The 16,060-nt window shown below is 57.7% G+C and overlaps 2 protein-coding genes across 3 annotated transcripts; one reads left to right on the forward strand and one right to left on the reverse strand.

Annotated features, from left to right (window-relative positions):
• The first annotated feature begins 19 nt into the window (after window positions 1-19).
• DDX49 (DEAD-box helicase 49) lies at window positions 20-7,433 on the forward strand. The gene is made up of 13 exons (XM_054578911.1): window positions 20-155; window positions 1,131-1,254; window positions 2,247-2,332; window positions 2,421-2,542; window positions 2,867-3,054; window positions 3,204-3,344; window positions 4,035-4,110; window positions 4,395-4,471; window positions 4,656-4,753; window positions 5,756-5,830; window positions 6,547-6,635; window positions 6,743-6,814; window positions 6,901-7,433. The coding sequence occupies exons 1-13, from the start codon at window positions 41-43 to the stop codon at window positions 7,087-7,089; spliced, it is 1,452 nt and encodes a 483-aa protein (XP_054434886.1). The 5' UTR covers window positions 20-40; the 3' UTR covers window positions 7,090-7,433.
• A 130-nt stretch (window positions 7,434-7,563) lies between these two features.
• Window positions 7,564-15,487, reverse strand: HOMER3 (homer scaffold protein 3). 2 transcript variants are annotated; one of them, XM_054578912.1, is made up of 10 exons: window positions 15,348-15,487; window positions 13,535-13,616; window positions 13,296-13,452; window positions 12,916-13,047; window positions 11,714-11,821; window positions 10,746-10,870; window positions 9,946-10,102; window positions 9,526-9,636; window positions 9,321-9,407; window positions 7,564-8,488 (listed from the first exon to the last, which is right to left on the reverse strand). In XM_054578912.1, exons 2-10 carry the CDS (start codon window positions 13,546-13,548, stop codon window positions 8,297-8,299), a joined length of 1,083 nt encoding a protein of 360 aa, XP_054434887.1. In that variant the 5' UTR covers window positions 13,549-13,616; window positions 15,348-15,487; the 3' UTR covers window positions 7,564-8,296. The 2 variants fall into 2 exon arrangements, with proteins under 2 accessions (XP_054434887.1, XP_054434888.1); XM_054578913.1 differs by having other exon boundaries at window positions 13,535-13,689.
• Between the last annotated feature and the right edge of the window lie 573 nt (window positions 15,488-16,060).

The following is a 16,060-nucleotide window of genomic DNA, read 5'->3' on the forward strand; positions in this document are numbered from 1 at the left end:
GGAAGCGAGTCTCACGTGGGTCCAGCGGCTGTCGGCGAAGATGGCTGGGTTCGCGGAGCTAGGGCTGTCATCGTGGCTTGTGGAACAGTGTCGGCAGCTGGGTTTGAAGCAGCCCACACCCGTGCAGCTCGGCTGTATCCCCGCCATCCTGGAAGGTGAATATGGCCCGGCGTCTTCCCTTACCATGGTGTCTTTCGCAGGAGGTGTCTCCTCTCCTGTCGCTTTTCCTCTTCCCTTTACCGGTGCTGGTCCTGCGAGGCGAGGGGCAGCCTCGGGCTTTTCAAGGAACTTGAATTCCGGAGGCAGATTAGGCAGTGTTGTTGACGTTTAGGCTGCTCGACTGACTGACCGTGTGTCCCCTCACAAGTAATGTAATCTCTGAAACTTCCATAGTCTCAGAACTCAGGGAGGTTTTGTTGAATCACTAACCTGGGATTAGTTAGTACTGGGAAAATTGGGTAGAACTGGCACTACTGTCTTCGTTTTACAAGTGAAAATCGAGGCCGTCAAGATTATTGGTAGAAATGAAAGCATGGATGGGTGGAACAGCAAGTCGATACTTCTCTTTCTCTCTCTTTGTCAAATCCATTTTAAAAATTACTGGTAGGTCCAACACTCTGGTTCCATGACCCCTCATCTCCCACTCCTGACCCAACCCATTTTTACCATTGCAGAGATACCGTCAGGAAGTCTAGGAAGTGACAAGTTGACAGGTTAAATAAACAAAGGTGCAAGAATATATAGGGAGCATAAGGTGCAGATTGGAAGAGGGCATTCCAGATTCCTCAGCTCAGATGATGGTGGTGGGAATTGTCAGAATGAGGTAGTGGTTAGTAGCATCTTGGGTCGTGGGTGTGGGTTCCAGTCTAGTTTGCTACTCACCACCTGTGCTTCTGGGTGAATCTCTGAGTCTCAGTTTCTCTTCTGTTAAATAGAAATGATAACGGTCTCTTTTTCTAAAACTTGCCGGTGGAAATTGACAATGGATAATTGACAGTAAGATTTGACAACGGAAAGTTGTCACTATGCTGGGAATGGAAAGGGCATAGGCCAGTAACAGGCACACAGTAACTGCTCAACGAGCACCTGGGTACACCTAAGCTGTTGATGTGACTTTGCCCTCTGCCCAGGTCGGGACTGCCTGGGCTGTGCTAAGACCGGCAGTGGCAAGACAGCAGCGTTTGTCCTGCCCATCTTACAGAAGCTCTCTGAGGATCCCTACGGCATCTTCTGCCTCGTCCTGACACCCACCAGGTGAGCTCCTCACAGGCCTCCTGGGTGAGTTATCCAACATATTCTCTTGGGCGAGCTCCTTCACCTCTCTGAGCCACACTTTCCCTGTGTGCAAAATGGAGAGAGAAACCATGCCTCCTCTTAGAGGTGGTGCAGAATTAAATGAGAGAGCATGTGAAAAGTGTTGAGTACAGGGCTTGACACAGGGCAAGCGCTGGTCAGACAGGAGCTGTCAGTAGTCTTGTAACTTAAGAATAGGCATGTTTTCTGTACTTGGTCAGATAGGGCCGGCGGCTGATATAATAAGTTCTATAATGGCAGGAGAGGTGGGCACTGGATGCTGTGAGAGTGTGGCCTGCGAAGGGGTGGAGTTAAGCAAGTCTTCATTCAAGGGTGGCTTAAAGGATGAGAAGGGCCTCTCAAAGGGATAAGTTGGGGGAAAGGTAACCTGGGCAGAGGAAATTGCTAGTGCCTTCATACAGAAGTGTGAGAGGCGGGAACAGAAAGGGTACCAAGGGCCAGGTATGTTAGAGGCAGCATGAGAAGTGCTTCGAATGCCAAGTTAGAACTGATTTAGAGGGAGTGTGAGCAGGAGATGGCAGGATAGGCCAGGAAGTGGAGACCTAGGTGGTGGAGAGGCCCGGATGGATCTGGGGCTGAGGGGTAGAGAGGAGGGGACTTGGACGCTGACCAGCCCCAGGGGAGGAGGGACTGATGTTTGGGTTTCAGGCTTTAGTGACTGGTATCAAGGCTGTTGCTGAGGACATGGAAGGAGGAGAGGCCAGTTTGGGTGGGAGGGGCCATGGGCTATTGTGGGGTCCAGTCTGGTGAGGGGGCAGGGCCCATATAGGCCACCCATACTGATTGTCAGAGCTTTTGTCCAAAGGACTCTGGGAGCTGTGGAGGGTGTGTGAACGGAAGAGACAGAGTCAGGAAGCCCTAGTGATGGAGATGGTAATGGGAGGCAGGCACAGAACCTCTGTGTGACCCAGCTGGCTCCTTCACACCCACAGGGAGCTGGCCTACCAGATTGCGGAGCAGTTCCGCGTCCTGGGGAAGCCTCTGGGCCTGAAAGACTGCATCATCGTCGGCGGCATGGGTATGGGAGCCCCAGGGAGGCTCTGGGTGTGGGGCCCCTGCAGCCTCGTACCACGCCCCCAGCCCCACCTGTTGTCCTCCACCTGCAGACATGGTGACCCAGGCCCTGGAGCTCTCTCGGAAACCACACGTGGTCATTGCCACGCCAGGACGCCTGGCGGACCACCTCCGCAGCTCCAATACCTTCAGCATCAAGAAGATCCGCTTCCTGGTGAGTTGGCCTTGGCATTGATTCATCTATTTGGAAAACATGTCCCACAGGTCATCCAGTAGAATGTCAGGAATGTGACAGGGACAGCTCAGAGACCCACAAGATGTGGCCTGTGCCAACAAGGGTGGTTGGGAGCAGGGCCTGTCTGAGGAAGTGACATTGGAGCTGAGATAAGTTGGGGAGCAGGACCTCCAAGACCCTGAGGGAATGTACTCCCAGGCCCACGACCAAAGCTAAGAAGGAGACACGTGCGGGAGGCAGACCAACCTTGGACAGCGCCGTTAGCTCAGACCCTGCCACTACCCCCTGCTGCCGGCATTGCAGGTGATGGATGAGGCAGACCGACTGTTGGAGCAGGGCTGCACTGACTTCACGGCAGACCTGGAGGTCATCCTGGCAGCCGTGCCTGCCCGTAGGCAGACGCTGCTCTTCAGTGCCACCCTAACCGACACACTCAGGGAGCTGCAGGGCCTGGCCACCAACCAGCCCTTCTTCTGGGAGGCTCAGGCCCCGTGAGTCCATAGCCACAGTCGAGGGGTGGTGGGGGGCGGACAGGAGGAGGTGGTGGAGTTACAGCCAATGGAAGTTATTGCCTATATGTGGGGAAGGACATTGACTGAAATTCAACAGACGGGGGAAACTGAGGCCCACCCCTCCCCAGGGTGCGCACGGTAGAACAGCTAGACCAGCGCTACCTGTTGGTGCCTGAGAAGGTCAAGGACGCCTACTTGGTCCACCTGATCCAGAACTTCCAGGATGAGCATGAGGACTGGTCCATCATCATCTTCACCAACACATGCAAGTGAGCTCAGTGGGGCCGGCTCCCGCAGCCCTTTATGGAGGCCCCAGAGGTGGCCTGAGGTCACAGATGGGAGCACACAGCCAGTCTCAGCACTCCAGGGCCTCTGTTCAGACCAGAGGTTTTGGCAGATGCTCAGTGAGGCTCAGAAAGATCAAGTGATTACCAGGGTCACCTCTTCTGAAGGCAGAGCCAGGATTTGGGGTTTCTTAGATCTGCTCTTAACTGAAGGGCCAGGGGCCCATGGCTGTCGCCAGCCATGGAGCAGCCTATTCGCTGCGGTCTAAGGGTATCACTGAGGCCCAGGGCAGTAGCACCCGCACCTGGCACTGTCTTCCCCATAATCCCAGGGACCTTAGAATCTTCCGAAGCACCTTGGGGGACTGTCAAGAAGCTGTAGACTGTTCTAGTATGAACTAGTAAATAGGTAGTCCATGTTATTTTGAAGGGATCTCCTAATTGGTGCTGCCCTACCAAGAATTAATTGGCTACTCAAAGAAAGAAGTCAGGACGTGGGACTCACTCTTGTTAGGCCAGGAGAGGAGTCAGCAGAGAGGATATCAGTGCACCTTTGCTTGCCCTTTCCCATCTGTGCAGGGCCACCTGCTTGGGGTCTGAGACATGGGGTAGGGGCAGGAGCACTTTTCCAGCACCTCAGCTTTGGAGGGGCTGACAATGTGTCTTTCCCACCAGGACCTGCCAAGTCCTGTGCATGATGCTACGCAAGTTCAACTTTCCCACAGTGGCTCTGCATTCTATGATGAAACAGGTAAGGAGACCCACCCCCGCCCACCAGCCTTGCGTGAGACTGCTCTCAACCCCACAGCCTTTGCCTAGGCTCTTCCCTCTGCCTGGAACACTCTTCCTGCCACCCCTGTCTGTCCCAGCTTGGCTTTTTCACAGTCACCTCCCTCACTGGACTGTGAGCCCTATGAGGGTAGGACATCCTGGCGTCCAGCCTATCCCCAGGCCTTGTATAGTAAGTGCTCATTTACCAAGGTGCTGCCTGACACCCAGCTCCATCCCCCCAATTCTCTCCTTCATCTGGCACAGAAAGAACGCTTTGCTGCCCTGGCCAAGTTCAAGTCCAGCATCTATCGGATCCTAATCGCAACAGACGTGGCTTCCCGGTGAGCAGCCCAGGGTACTGCCTCCCATGTGCTGGCTCAGTGATGACCCCACAGAAGGGCCAGAGGGGAAGACTGGCCTCAGGCAAGGGTTGGGCAACCCCAGCTTCACTGCTAAGTGGCCTTGGTGAGTCCTTGCCTTGGTTTCACCATGTGGGCGGTGGTGCTGACTGCCCTCTGCCTCCAGGGGCCTGGACATTCCCACAGTGCAGGTGGTCATTAATCACAACACCCCTGGGCTCCCCAAGATCTACATCCACCGAGTCGGCCGGACAGCCCGTGCAGGTGAGCAGATGGGGCAGGGTGGCCTTTGGGGACCCACCCCTCCAGTCTGCACACACTGACGAGCCAGAGTCATGAGCTGGTGGGACATGGCAGGGATACAGCCCACAGCGGGTGAGAGACGTTAGAGGCAGTGTTTGCAGGTTGGGGAGTTCTTTAAAAAGCAAAGGCGGGAGCATTTTGGCTCCTGCATGTGACCCACACACTGTCTCCTTGGGACATGGCACGCTGCCCCAGTCCTCACCACTCCCTGTTGCTCACTCCAGTCCTCTTCACTTGTCAGGGCTGCCAGTCAGGACTTTGCAGGGAGGGGGTCCATGAGCCTTGGTGGGTGTGATGTTGCCCTATGGGATGTGGTGTCCGAGTTTAGCCTTTCACTGTGACCCTAGCCAGGGGCCGAGGAGGCATCTGTCTCTGCTCGCAGCCCTGCTGGGGGGTGGGCGGGGGGTGCTGCATTTGTGAGATTTTTCTCAAGCCTGGAGTGGGGAGAGATTGGCCTCTGGGGCTGTGCTGGGCCTGTTCTTGCTGTCCTATAGCCTCAGGCAGGTCACATCTGCACCCTGGGCCTTACTGCTCCAAGGGTCATGGCCCTTGTCAGCTGCCAGTGCTCGTGCGGCACTAGTCACTGTCACAGAAACAGAGAACTGAAGAACTCACCTGCAGAAACCCAGGCTGAGGCCTGCCAGGGCTTATTGCTGACTTAACTCCCTGGGCTCCCTGGCAGCCCTGCCGAAAAGGAAGGTCAGCCACGTCACCCACTTCCATGTAGGGCCATGCTGGCAGGAGAGCCACCTCTCCCTGGTGTCCTGCAGCTCCCCTGGGACAGACCCTCCCGCTGCACAAGTCTGGCTGAGGGTCAAGCCCTGACGTCCTGGGTTTCCTTCACCTGCTACACCTACCCACCAAGGTCCGTTCCCGGCAGCTGAGAGGCATCCTGACCTGCCTCTGTTGAGCCCTCATCCTGGCCCCTGGCACACAGCAGGTAACTGTGGTGTGTCTTCACAGGGCGTCAGGGACAGGCTATTACACTGGTAACACAGTATGACATCCACCTGGTACATGCCATCGAGGAGCAGATCAGTGAGTAAGGGGCCGGGCTGGGATGCCCACCTGCTTTCGCACGTGAGCAGCACTTTCCTTCCTATGCAACCCCCAGAGAAGGTGCATTTGCCCAATTGTGTTTTAAATTTTATTGATTGGTAGAGAGAGGGAGAAACACTGGTTTGTTGTTCCCCTTATTTTTGCCTTCATCAAACCCACAACTTTTGTGAATTGGGACAGCACTATAATCAGCTGAGCTACGTACCCAGCCAGCACCTCTCTTGCCCAATTATGGAATCAGAAGATCCCCATAATGGGCCCAGCAGCTGAAAGCCGCATCTGGTGGGCAGGACCTTTGGTTCCTGAGACCATGCGGTGTGGATGGGTCAGAGCCCTAGGGATGGGTCCTGAGTGTTTAAAATCTCCCTTGGGTGGTTTAATGTGTAGCCAAGACCAAGAACTACTAAGGCGTCTCCAGTCACCGCATTAACTGTCCTAAAATTCAGAAACACCTTGACTTTAAAGGATACTGTTAAAAAAATTTACTCCTAATCCAGTGTTGGTAACCACACACAGAAAAAAAAAATATTAAAAGAGCTGTCTGTAGGTTGGAAGTCCCAGATTCTGGGGGACTTATCTGATAGAACCCCAGAAGGCATGCATGCTCCACCGCACTGGGAACTCACTATGTGGCTGACACCCCTTTCCCTGTCATGTTTGTCTTCCCCTTCCCATGGCTCCCTCTCTCCCCACAGAGAAGAAGCTGGAGGAGTTTGTGGTGGAGGAGGCTGAGGTGCTGCAGATTCTCACGCAGGTCAATGTGGTCCGGAGGGAATGCGAGATTGTGAGTGTTGGGCAGCTGAGCCTCAGGACCCAGGGTCCTCTCTTCTAAATGGGTCTCTCCCCCGGCCTCCCCCCCCTGAATGGGCTCTCCCTCTCTCCCCACCCCAGAAACTCGAGGCAGCCAACTTTGATGAAAAGAAGGAAATTAACAAGCGGAAGCAGTTGATCCTGGAAGGAAAGGTGAGGGCTGAGCCAGCAGGTAGGGGGCAGGGTTCCTGAAGTAGCAGATGACCTGCTCAGTCACCTCTCCATCCTTCCCGAGACAGGACCCTGACCTGGAGGCCAAGCGCAAGGCTGAGCTGGCCAAGATCAAGCAGAAGAACCGGCGCTTCAAGGAGCAGGTGGAGCACGTGCTGCAGCGGCAGAAGGCTCGTGGGGCTGGCCGCAAGAGGCGCCTAACCAGGGCCCAGCCGGAGGCCGGCTCGGCCCCAGCACCCACGCAGGGCCCAGCCTGAGGCTGGCTTGCCCCCCACCTGCCCAGCCTGAGACTCCCTCATCGAGCTGTGGGTTGGAGAGAGTGGAGGCTCTTCTGTTGACAGCCCCCCTGCCTACCTCCCCCCTGCAGTGAGGCCATGGACACCCACATTGTGCAGTATGTGGCTCTTCTACCCTGTGGCCCTGACTGGCTCCTTCTCAAAGCCGTGGCCAAAAGTCACGCAGTAAAGGAAAGAACTCTAGCTATTGGGCCTATATCCACACAGTGACCCCAGTCCAGGGTCACCGCAGAGGGTACCATGGGACCCAAAAGTGAAGGTGTATCATTTCCAGGAGGCACTCAATAAATGAGTCTTTCAACTTACCCAGTCTGACTCTCAAGGAGCAGGGCCAGGGGAGGAGGGTACAGCCTCTTGAACTTTTTAAGCCCCCCAGTACCTCATGTTGCTCTAGACACCCACAGTTTTCCTTTCCTGCTGGGCCAAGCCCAGAGCTTTGAACTGCAGTGCTGGCTGTTCCAGCTGGTTGGCCCTGGGTTGGTAGAGCCCCTTGGGGGGGTCTCGGTTTCCTCATTTGGGAAATGGACACAGCAACTGCACCTCTCCAGATGTGGCCATGAGGTGGGTGAGAATGTCATCCGCTTCCCTGGTGAACGTGGCTGGGGTCCGGGAGCTGCTCTGCCCGTCTAGTTCATCAATTTTGGGGTCCCTAGCCAGAGTAAAAGGGGGCTTACCAGGGGCCACCTAAGTCCAAACTGATAACTAGATAACATGGGCTGAGCCCCAAGGGCTGGGGGCAGCAGGACCAGGTGGAGCTATGTGGGCATCCCCTTGGGCTATGAGCTGCATCATCCTCGCCTGCAAGTGGCTTTCCAGCCCTACACGGACAGGGGGCAGCTAAGGTGTACCCAAGAGGACACAGGAGAGTGTCCAGTGATGGAATTTAGGTGCTCACACATTACACACACACATAACCATGCTTAGAAATGTAATCTGGGCACTAGCATGTGCCCTGGGGATTCTAGAAATCCTATACAATGAAAAGCCCCAAACAGCCCCTGAGCTGTGAGTGGCCAGGCCCTCCTTGGGGCTGAGTCGCCCCAGTCCTTGCCAGGGCACGAAGCCTGCTGGACCGCCTGCGGCCAGCCCATGCCCCAGCCAAAAGCATTTGTATAAAACCTGCTCCCATAGCCCTCAGCTCCTACGAGGACTGGCTGCTGAGCCGGGCTCAGGGCGTACCCTCAGCCAAGCGGGCTAGGCCTTCCCGAAGCTCGCTCAGCTCAAACAGCCTGACATCCAGAAGCTGTGCGGCCCGGCCCAGCTCAGCCCTTGTCCGCTCCCGGTCAGCCCGAGCTTCGTCAAGGCTGCGCTCTGTCATCCGCAGCTGGTGTTCCAACTCCACATTACGGGTTTCCAGGTCCTGCAAGGAGAAGGCAGGCAGGGTTGAGGGCCCCCAAGAGTGTCCAGGATCAACAGCTCCGCCTGGGGTATCTAGCATGAGTGCCATCCCCAGAGACCCCAATGGGCCAAGCTCCCTCCATCTCCTGGTCTCCCTGCCACCTGTGCTAAAGATACTCCTTGGTCCCCCTGCCAATTTGAACATCACAGAATTGATCACATCCCTCTTCTGAAAGCCCTCCTGTGACCCATCAGGCTGGGGATGAAATCCACACTATCCCCCTCCTCATTTCAATTCGGCCTCACTGGTCTTGTGGTTCCTTGAACACGCTAATGTCCCAACCATCTCAGGGCCTTTGCACGTAATACACACTGCCCAGGAGACAATAGTGAGCATTTCTACAGTTTCTCCCCAGGACAATTTTGGGGGCACCAGATCCTTTAATACCTCCACCTGCAGACTCACAGGACATGCCCCCCATGAATGTTCCTCGGATAAAGCTTTTAGTGAGAGCCAGGCCAACCAGACCTGGGCTCACATGCAACCTCCTGAACTTAGGCTGGGGATGTGTGAGGACTTGGCAGGGGTCAAGAATGGGAGCTCAGTGGGAACTCAAAAACTGCATGTCGAATAAATGGATGAATATAAAACACTACTACTAACAGCCACCTCGGACCTTTCATGCACCTGGTCTTCCCGATGCTTCATAACTTGAGATAGATGTCGTCCTGACCAGTTTACAGGTAGAGAAACAGGCTCAGGGGGACGCTCCAGGAAGGGAAGATACCAAGTCTGTCCCACACCAGGGGCTGGCTGCCCAGGTGCAGTCACCCCACGCCCTGCCACCACACACCTGCACCTTCTGCTGTGTCTCCTCACGCTCCACTGTGTCAGGGGCTTCTCGGGGCCCACCAGCCTGGCTCTTCAGGGTCTGGATCTCCTAGTGGAGAAGAGTTCCCAGGGTGCTCTGGGGGTCCTGGCTCCTCCATGGGAGGTCAGGGACGGTGAGGCCTGGGGACACACATGCACACACATACTCTCACAAGCTCAGTGCTCACCTGGTCCTTGGTTTGCACTAGGGACTCCAGCTGCTCCAGCACCTCGCCTGGCCCCTCCTTCTCACTGACTGGGGTTGGTTCTGCGGCTATCTGGGTCTCCAGCTCAGCCACCTGCGTGGAAAGGTCAGCACCTTCCTGAGAACCTGCCTTCTGCTCAATCCCGCCCATGACTAGGCATTCATCCCCGCTGCTTGGAGCTACCACCCCGCCCCTGGCAGGGAAGACTTTAGGGTCTGATACCCCTTTGAGGTGGGCGCTTTATCAGACCCATTTTACAGGGCACAAAACCAAGGCTCAGGGAAGTGATCTGTAGAGATCACACAGACAGTCAGTGAACCCAGGACAGACAGGACGTGTGCAGGAAGGGGCTCCAGAGTTGCCAGGGCCATGGGGTCTAGAAGAGGGATGAGAGCCTCTCACCCGCTGCCGCAGCCGCTCGGCCTCTGCACGCTGGGCCTCCAGCTGCTGCCTCCATTGCGCGGCGGCTGCGTTGGCCTCTCGCAAGGCGCCCGCCAACTTGTTGTTGCTGTCCTGCAGCGCGAAGAACTCGGCCTCCCATTGTACCTCGCCCACGGAGCTGCGGGGACGCAGGGGTCACCACGCTGTCCAGCTAGGCTGGCCGGCGTTAGGCGAGGGGGCGGGGCTGCCCCGGGCCGGGGGCGGGGCTAGTAGGCCCTACTGGGTAACGGGCAAGGCCGCACCGGACTCGGCGGGCTGCGAGCAGTACCACAATGGGCCGGGGCGGGGTAAGAGGCGGAACGGTGGGTGGGGACGGAGCCGGGGCTCGAACGTCCCGGGAAGGCGGGTGTTGCCGGAGACGTGGCTAGGGCTGGGCGACGGATCCTTGTCGAGGGCGGGGTCAGAGTAGGCGCCTGGTGTTTGCTCGGTGCGACAATGGGAATGCGGCGCGGACCCGGGGTCAGCCCACAGGGACCTAGCCAGAACAGGGTGGCGTTGGGAGGCACCTGCGGGTTCAGAACTACTCGGGAGAGGTGTGAACGGGGAGGGGCGGATCCTCCCCTGGAAGGCGTGGCCAAAGCCCGAGCGCGTGGAAGGGCGCGGTCGGCTCCAGAGGGGGCAGGATTGCGGTCAGCCACCTCCCCGGTCCCCAGGCTTTGGGGCGGCGGCCAGATCCACCGCCGGTCGCGCTCCAGCGGCTTCTGAGAAGCTCCTCCGGCAGCCCTTTCCGCCGCGGCCCTGTGCCCCGCCCTACCCCTCACCCCTCTGACAGCATCTTCTTGAGCCGCTCCCGTTCTGCGGGGCCAGGGGCTTCGGCGCTTTGACTGCGGAACAGTTTCTCGTCGCTGGGGGGGCCATTGGCGCTGACGAGGGGGGTCGGGGGCACCTAAGGGTGTGGGCAGAAGCGGGTCACCGGGAGTGGGCTTCAGTCAAAGACCGGTTAGAAGATCATGGTTAGGGACAGGGCTGATGTCGCTGGGGTCTTGACCGCAGGCAGGCCTCCCTCCCGGCACTGGGATCCGAGCGCGCCTTGCCCTCACCCAACCTCCATGGTTCCCCAAGGTCCCTAGAGCGGAATTCCGGACCCTGGCCCCCAACCTCGCCTGCCTGGGTTCTCATCGATTTCCCCGGAGCTAACCTGATTGCAGGCCAGTTTAAACCCGCTGAGATACTTGAAATCTGTCTGCAGCGCTGGCGGGGGTGGGGGCAATCTGAAACCCTAGGAACAGTCCCCCTCTGGGGCCGAATTGCAACATTCATTTTAGATCCTGACAGGAAGCCCTCTCCACCAGGCTGAACTACACGAATCCACCTCGTAGGTCCCTGAGGGCAGGGCCCAGCCTCCTTTTTCATCTCTGTAACCCCAGCCCAGCCCTGGGCCAGGCACACGGTAGGTAGTTCATTAATTATGCTGAATAAATGAACGGGGGGGGGGGCCGGGGAGACTGCCCAGAAACAGTTCTTTACTCTGCACCCCGCCCCCCCGCCCCCCCCCCCCCGCCCTTAGCTATCTCAACTTCCACGGTTTGACTTGGTCATCTGAGCTGGCCAAAGCTGGGCCAGATCCCCCCGGACATGCTCCATGGCACCCACATTCCTCTTCCGTGGCCCCTGCCACAATCTGTGAGCATTTGGTTGTGGGCAGCAGCACAACACAATGCAGGGACACAACCCGCCTCCCCCTCCCCCCGCAACACTGCCAGGCAGGCACCGGACAGGGAGTGCTGACCTGGTGGGTGGAGAGCCCCAGGGCTGGGCTGGTGAGCTCCCCCCCATCCTGAGATTTCTCCCTCGCCAGTCTCGCTGCTTCCTTCACTTCCTGGAACTTCTCAGCAAACTGAGGAGGGGTGACAGGAACAGACAATCAACAAATCCCTGGCCTCCTCCCCTGGGGCCCCACCAGGTTACCCCCAGCCAGCATCGTCTTTGTCACTTATGAAGGGACTTTAGGAATTCCATGCATCTACTCATCTCACGAACTGGGAGTGGGAAGGCTTGGAAAATGATGCCTCAGTGAGAAGAATGGGTTTGAGGGCGGGGGTGGAGGCCCAGGGAGGAGGCGTGCACTGAGCCACCCCGAGAAGAGGATCCCCTTTCCTTCTCAATCAGGCTTATTTCAGCAAGGAGAGCCTCCGGTGGGTGCTAACCTATCTTTACTGTCTGGGATAAGTGTAAATATCCTTTGTTGTATGACAAAGAGAGAGCAGGATCTTGGGATCTGTGTCCTAGCCAGTGAGAAAGTTATTGTCCTGTTTTCATTTTAGTTGTATTAATGTTTACATTTCCTATTAGGGCAGGCTACACTCCTTTTTTTTTCACTTTAAAATAAATTTACTTAGTTTGAAAATAATTTTTAAAGGAAATATTTACACATATACAGCCACTTGATTTGTGCAAAGGGGCCAGGGCAATTTACTGGGGGCAACTGGTTTTTCAAAAATGGTCCAACATCCACTGGATACTCATGTGGGAATAAAAGACTCCTACCTTACACTACCCACCGAAATAAATCCAAGATCTAAATACGTAAGGAAAACGGAGGCTATTAGAAGAGAAGAAGTTGTCATGCCCTCAGCAGGGCTCAGAGTCCTCAGGAGGACTCAGAGAGCACTAACCAACCCTCCAGGAAAAGAGTGTTTAGAACAGTTGTCTAGAGACAGCAGAGGGTGGAAGGAAGTGATGATGTAGCGCTACCAGGTGTGGGAAAACACCCAGCCCATCCCAGGAACCCAGCGAAGGGCAGGGTGTGTTGAAATTGGAGCAGGTGGCCTGCAGAGCTGGGATGTGAGCCAGGGGATGAACTGGGAAAGGGCTTCCCAATTCTGCAGCTGGGAAGGTGGAGGCCCAGCACCTGCCCAGGGTCCCCAGTGTACTCAAGAGAAAGGCCCAGGTGCAGTCTTGTTGCTACCACCATGTACCCCTGAGACCCACCTGGGTCAGATGCTGTTCAGAAGCAAAGCCAAGGCCGTAAACAGTGTTGGCGCGACTGTCTGCCCACTGTCCAAACTTCTGGGAGGTTTTGGTGAAGGTCATGTTGGGGGTGACAGTGCTATTGATAATGGCCTGGGAAGAAAGAGCAAAGTTCAAGACTTATGGGACTGCTAACAATAAACATAAGACCACTTGGGTATCCCTTTGTATTAGTGCCTCCGAGGTCCTTGGTCTGAGCCCTTTCAGGAGGAAGAGAGACTGAGGCCCAGAAAGGATCAGGGCATGACCAACCCTGGGCACACACAGCAAGGCAAGAATCAGACCCAGGCCTATCGCTGAAAGCCCTGTCACCTGCCACCCCAACCAGTCCCCGCCAGGACCTTGGCGCCTCCAATGCTGATGATTCGGTAGACATTGCGGGTGGCATCATAGAAGTAGGAGACGGTGAGTGCATGTTTGCCCGCAGGGATCCAGTTCCGCTTGGTGGCTGGGTCGATCTGGAACACATGCGCCCGTGTGCTGAAGATGGGCTGCTCCCTGCATGGGAAGAGGGCGCTCAGCGGGGAGGCAGGCACCCCTCGTGAGGCTCAGGGCCAAGCCGCTGCAGGCAGGGGCTCACCTGGCTGTGGACATTGGTCAGGCTGGGCTGGGTGGGCTCCAAGGGGCAGCCTGAGGGGTGGCACGAGCTGCTGGTTCGGTCTCTGGGGTAGAGGGGGCTTGTGAGTGTCCGCCCAGGACAAGCTGAGAGAGGTCAAGCAGGTCCAACCTCAGGACCTGACACAGCATTCACAGATGGACCATACACAGAATTTCAAACAAAAAGGTAGGGGAATCAGTAGATCACTCAGAGCAAGGAGACCCCGACTATCTCTACCTGGAGAAGTCCCCACAACACCTTGGGCAGGAGACGGCTCTCTGAAAGGAGCCAGGTGGCTGCTGACGTCTCAGCATAAAACCATCATTGTCTGGGTTCGTGGATCCCCAGGGAAGCCCCCTCAGTCTCAGGGTGGGCTGAAGAGGCCAACATCAGGTCCCGCTCAACACTTGGCCACACATTCACCCATCACTCCTCAAACCAGGGCCTCTAGCAAAAACTGTGGCATCAAAAGGCAACTACTGGCAGACCAGCTCCCACTGGCCTCACAGAGGGACCTCTCCATTTTCACTCTAGCGCTCACGCACAGACTTAGTGTCAAAGTCCAATTAGGGAGCCCCCATCCTTGTCAAAAAGATAAGATGTAGCCAAACAGGACCACGCTGGTGCCCACCACCAGATCGCCCATCACCACTCACTCCCAGTAGCATGGGGAGCTGGGTGGAACCCAGGGCTGGGAGGTGGGCTCTTTAGCCTCCGTTGGTTCCTCTAACCACCACCCACAGGAGCCAGGAACAGCTGCCCGGGAAGACTTCCTGACCCTCCCCCTGCGCTCTCAAACTTGCATCCAGGATCTGCAGGGCACTCAGGAGGGACCTGGGGGAGGGGGAGTCAAGCTGGGGGAAGAGACACCCAGGCTTAGTGGTCTTCGTGGTGGGGGTGACGCCCCCTTCCACACACACTCCCTCCGCCCCCAGTCATGGGCAGCTGCTGTCCTGGTCACAGGATCTGAAACCGGAGCCTCTGGTGGGGGAGGGGCGGCAGCTCCGGCCGAGTTTGGAGGCGAGTCCTGGGACTCCGGGGCTCAGGGGTCCCAGGAACTCTGGCCCTTCCGGCCGGGACGCTCCTGCCGCGACTTGCGCGTTTGGGGAAAGTTACTCACCAACCAGTCACGCGCCTCGGGCGCTGCCGGCCGCGAGGCTCCGGAGGGGGCCCGACCCCGCCCGGTGCCCGGGATCCTTAATCGCTTGTGCGGGCGAAGCCCCACCCCAAGCGCCCCAGTCCGGGATCCTGATATTCAGTCAGGCTCGAGTCCCCACATGCGTCAGCAGTAGGGGACCCAGTGCGTGACTCAATTTCGGGATGTGTGGTCCCCAACAATGGAACTTCCAAGATCTCCGTGATCCCTGACTCTGGGTCAAGAACTTCGGGGACATATTATCTGCCTCCTCAAGCCCAGGTCCATAACTTCGGGCATCCTCTGCGCCGCCCCAATTCCTGAGTTTTGGGGACCCCATGCCACCCTTCCATCCCGAGTTCCGGAATTTCGGGATCCCCTCGCGCTGGCCCCTTACCCCCAGGTCTGGAACTTCCAAGGCACCTTCGCAGCCTCCTGCGACGCTGGGCGTGGAACTTTGGAAACCCTTCGCACTGTCCCCTCCCCGACCTGAGCTCCGGAACTTCGAGGCCCCTGAGCCCCGGCAAGACCTGGTACTTCGGAACTTCCCGGGCCGCTCCCCGCCCCTGCGTCCAGAACTTCGGGACCCCTGAGCCCTCCCCCGGCCTCCGAACTTCGGGGCCCCCGCGCCCGCGCTCAGGCTCGGTCGGCCGGGCTCACCCTGTTGGCCGGGCGCCCCGTGAGTGTCCCAGCGGAGTCGGGTGCGGCCCACGGCGCCGACTCCCCGCGCCCTCCTCGCCGTCCGCGCCGCCCGCGCCTTTGTCTGCGCTGCCGCTGCCGACCGCGCCGCCTCCGGTCCCATCGCAGCCGGTCCCGGCGAGGCCGCCGCCCGCTCCGCCTCCTCGCCTCCCCGCCTCCCCGCCTCCCCGAGGCCGGCCGCAGCGCCCCCTGCGGGCCCTCCGCGGAGGGGTAGTGGGGAGGGCGTTGGGGAGCCCGAAGGAGTAGGAAATGGCCTGGGGGGTGGGGTAAGGGTGGGGAAGGGACGGGGGTGAGCGTGGAACACTGATCCAAACCCAGAGACAGACGGGGGAGAGAGGCAGAGACACAGGAGTGGGGCAGACAGAGAACTGAGAGGCAGAGACAAAGGAGACGACAGGCAGAAAACTGTAACTATGTAATAAGACAACTGTGACAATGCCAACGATGGTTGTGTTACAGGGTCCCAGAATCCAGGGTGCAGGGAATGAATGTTGGGGTCCAGTTCCCACCAAGCAGGTGAGTCCCCTGGAGACCCACAGCCTGGACTGCACCTCTGGTCAGAGGAAGCCCACTCCTTCATTCACTTGCCAGGAGCAGGTCCTTCTGGGGCTGAGCTGTAGTCCCCTCCCCAGGTCCTGGCTGGCTGCCCCAAGTCACACAATGCGATCGAGTCG

Source organism: Pteronotus mesoamericanus, unplaced genomic scaffold (assembly GCF_021234165.1).
Source record: "Pteronotus mesoamericanus isolate MK-2021 breed Mesoamerican mustached bat unplaced genomic scaffold, CSHL_Meso_final contig_502, whole genome shotgun sequence".
NCBI classification, from domain to species: Eukaryota; Metazoa; Chordata; class Mammalia; order Chiroptera; family Mormoopidae; genus Pteronotus; species Pteronotus mesoamericanus.